General features: G+C 50.5%; 1 protein-coding gene across 1 annotated transcript; it reads right to left on the bottom strand.

The window, feature by feature from the left end:
- Positions 1-329: 329 nt before the first annotated feature.
- Positions 330-3,869, bottom strand: LOC121024386 (histone-lysine N-methyltransferase NSD2-like). Its single transcript, XM_040466618.1, is given in 3 exon segments — positions 330-1,181; positions 3,259-3,833; positions 3,836-3,869. Coding segments are annotated over 3 exon segments (900 nt in total). The 5' UTR covers positions 3,855-3,869; the 3' UTR covers positions 330-875.
- Positions 3,870-4,093: the final 224 nt, after the last annotated feature.

Genomic DNA, 4,093 nt, shown 5'->3' with positions numbered 1-4,093 from the left:
GATCCTCTGTCCCCCTTTTTCTGTACCTCCCCCACTTGTATTCTTTCTCTCTTTCTCTCAAAAATAAACAAACAGTTTTAAGGGTGCCCGGGTGGCTCAGTCGGTTAAGCATCCGACTTTGGCTTAGGTCACGATCTCGCAGTCTGTGAGTTTGAGTCCCGCATCAGGCTCTGTGCTGACAGGGGCAGCCCGGAGCTTGCTTGGGATTCTGTGTCTCCCTCTCTCTGCCCCTCCCCAACTCACACTCTTTCACTCAAAAAATAAACATTAAAAAAAATAAAAAGTTTTAAAAATGCTATTTCTGAAAATCACGCTGAAACAAGCAATCGTTATGTATCTAAAACGATAATAAATTAACATAAAACCTGAAAAGCAGCATAAAGCCACGACCACTCCTCAATTAATAATACTAATTCAATCAGGTGAGGTAAATGTCTGAGTTGGATATAAAAAGAAATGGCAATGTGTTACATCCAAATCAAGTATTAACGTTGCAAAAATGAACCACAGTAAATTCAGCAACAAAAAAACCAAAATCTGATTCACATATGGGCAAAGGGCTAGTACAGACACTTCTGCAGGGACATACAAATGGCCAATAAGCATGTGAACAGATGCTCAGCATCACTAATCCTGAGGGCACTGCAAACCAAAACCACAAAAAGGAGACAGACAACGGAACGGTGGGCGCCGGGGGCCAGGAGGGGCAGGAATGGGGGTTAGCGTTTAACGGGCACAGAGGCCCAGACCCGTAAGGTGAGTGAGCTCTGGCACGGATGGTGGAGACGGTCGTACAATGCTGTGAACGTGTTCAATACCACTCAACTGCACACTTAAAAAATGGTTAAGGTGGTCAATTTTATGTTATGTGTATTTTAGCACAATTTTTTAAAATAGGAAAACAAAAAAAGAACCACCACAGTAGGGCCGTTTAAGGAAAGGTAAGAAAAAAGTTTGGAGATTAGAAAGATTAAGTGCAAAAAGAGAAAGACGGAGAAACAGTCCATAAACACAATACCTTTAAGTTTGGTGTAGTTGTGAAGGAGTGGGTCAGCGGAGACCATGCACGGCCACCAAGGGTAACCGGACACTTTGGACCACACCAAGTCGCCAACACTGTATTTCAACAGGTGGTCTTTGTCTCTGCCAGTATTTGGACAGGACTCTTTCTTAGCCGCAACCTGAAAATGAACAACAAAATACATACTAACAATCTAAGTACCCCTAAATCCAATCTTCTATCCAAAGATTACGCAGGCTAGAGGTTTCTCTCTCTCTCTCTCTCTCTCTCTCTCTCTCTCTCTCACACACACACACACACACACACACACACAAGGAGAGTGCTTCCCCTGCTATCACTTCATCAAACCGCACACAGTAGGTACCCGACTATGAAGGGCCCTACATAGCTCTATTTCCTTGGTGTGGTGGGTGGTCTTTAATGGTGCTTTACTCAGCTAGTCAAATAAGTGATTTTCGTGGAAGCGTGGATCCATACTTTGACCCTCCCGTGCCCCTCAGCCATGTGTCTGTCGGTTCTCGGGAGCACTTGTGTCACCCAGCACAAAAGGACCCAGGGTGGCAAGAACCTCAGGAGGGCTTGGCAACAAGTCTCAGCTCCGTTGTGATCTGGGTCCTAGGGGTCTCTGAGCCTCCATTTCTCTTCCTGAGAACATGAGTCACTTAGGAGCTGGAGGCCTGACCGGGGCCACGGCCGTCCCACTCCTCTCAGTCCCTCCAGTGGGACAAGCAAGGTCAGCATGGCTCCTGGCCTCCTCCTGAGCGTCACTTCCCGAGCCTTCTCCTAGAGCTCTACATACCTGGGCAAGTTGCTGAATTTGTTTGGGCCTCAGTTTCCTCGTCTGTAAACCAAGGATAAGGGCTCTGAGATCTCACTGCGTGTTATGAGGACCCGTGCGCACAGTGCCAAGGGCTGGCACACAGCTGCTACGTGCTGGCTCTCCGATCAGCCCACAGCACCCCAGCTTTGCATTTTCGTGTCCTCTAAGCCACGTGAGAGCCCCATGTGGAGGATCACCACCCCACTCTGAAGATGAGAGTCAAAACTCAGGTATTTATCCAAGTTTATCAAAACCGACTGGCAGAGCAGGAGTAACTTGCAGCAGCCTCTTCCCTATGAACGAGCGAGGAGGTCCCCCACAACCACGCGAACTTCGGACCCTCGTTGCATCAGCCCAGCTCGCTAAATTCATCTATTTTTTTAAAAAATTCACCGTTGCAATACATTAGCAAGAGGCAAACAGCTCCTGAACACTCACTTTTCTAAACCTTAAAAAATCTTCATTATTTTAACGATTTCAGGGGAATTTTGAACATTCTCCCTTTTATCTGTGGAAACTGTAAATAGAATTCCTCAAGTGTAATTTTAAACTAAATACTCCAACCTCGGTGATGATACCAACCCAAAGTGGTTTCAGGCTCCCTCTCCCTACCCCTGCAAGTGGGCCTGGAGCTTCGACTAAAGACCGAAGGACCCCAGGCCCCTTCCAGCCTCTGTTCACATAGACCACAGACACCGTCAGCCCTTGGCACCCTCCCTGGTTCCTTCTGCCAAGGCCAAGGCTCCTTGGCCGCTTTACATGGCTTATACTCATTTCAGCAGCGGGCCATCGCAGTGCCACTTTAAGACACGGTGGCATAAACCCCTACAGTCCTTCATCACAAGCAGGGGTTTCCACCCGTCTTTGATGACTGAACACCTGCTCACACGTGTTCAAGTGCTGGGCTCCGCACTGGGAACCAAGAGCGTGAAGGTACAAGGCAGACCCAGTCCTCAAGGAGGCGGACCGTCTGCGGGACCACCGGGTAGAGGAGACAAGAGCGGATGGCAAACCATGTGGAAGGACAGGAGCCCCCCTGCACCGCCCCCCCCCGTCCCCCATGGCACCAGGAAGCCAGATCCCAGCACCCCTAAGTCCTGAAGGTCAAGGGGTGTGGAACTGGCCAGACCTGGGTCTAGAAACTGGTTTTACCTCTTTTTATCCATTTCACTCTCGAACACTTAGTCAAGTCCCTAGCTTCACAACTGGCTCTGCGGGCGGGCCGCTGTGAGACTTAACACAGGGTCGCCTGCAGCCGGGGGGCCGAGCCACAGCCTGGCTCCCTTGTCAGCCCGGTGCACCCAGGGCGAGGGGGCACACTCTCCTCGGCTGCGCCCCGCGTCCCACGCCCAGAAGGGGCCTGGCCGGCGCGGCTGCTGCGCTCGACCCCACCCGGGCCACGCCTCCTCACAGGCACCTTTTTGTCAGAGGGACTCGAGATCCTGGACACCAGCGCTGCTTCAACAAGACCGTGCTCCAGCAAGGAGTCGTACTTTATGCTCCGCTTCCTGTTCCTTCTGGCCTTATTTTCCGGTTTTTGTCCGTGTTCTTCCGACTGGGACACGGCAGCAGCGCCGTCCCCGCAAATCGAAGATTCAAAGAGAGGTTTCCCGTTCATGTACGTTTTGGTGATCTTCAGCTTAATCTCCGGAGAGCCGTTTTTGATGGGGGTGGTGCTGGGCGGCGTCCCGAGCGCCTTCACTTCCTGGGACTCAAAGCGCAGTCTGGCATCATGAGCACCAGGCTCGCCATTAAATACACGGGACGTCAGGTCCTTCAGCTTCTCAGATGGGATAAAGGGAAGTGCGTCGTGGCCGTTGAACTTCTGCATGACCCCCTCCTGTAGACTGGTCGAGAGCTGGGCTTTGCTGAGGAACACGGAACATTCACGATTCACTTCACAGTTCTGGGTCTTCCCGTTCGTGCTGCCGAGGGTCTCCGGTGCCTGCTTCATCTTGACACACTTCGCAATCTTCTCGACAGAAAGAGGACCCTTTTGATGCTAAACTGCATTCAGCCCAGACGCTCCGTATCTAGAGCACTACAGTGTTAGAAAAACAAAAAGAAAAAGAAACATCACGTTTAGAACCTAACAGAAGTATCCTGACACCTCTACGGCTTTGTGTGGTTTATCGTGAGACCATGTATGACATTTACATAATCCCTCGGTCATAGGAGGCAGCTCCAGTATCACAGAAATGAGACAGAGTCACAAAATGATAAAGTGGAAACGAAAGGGAAAGGGGGAAGGG

This window comes from Herpailurus yagouaroundi, unplaced genomic scaffold, assembly GCF_014898765.1.
Source record: "Herpailurus yagouaroundi ecotype Mexico unplaced genomic scaffold, PumYag 64259, whole genome shotgun sequence".
NCBI lineage: Eukaryota > Metazoa > Chordata > Mammalia > Carnivora > Felidae > Herpailurus > Herpailurus yagouaroundi.
This window is presented reverse-complemented; position numbering and strand designations above follow the sequence as displayed.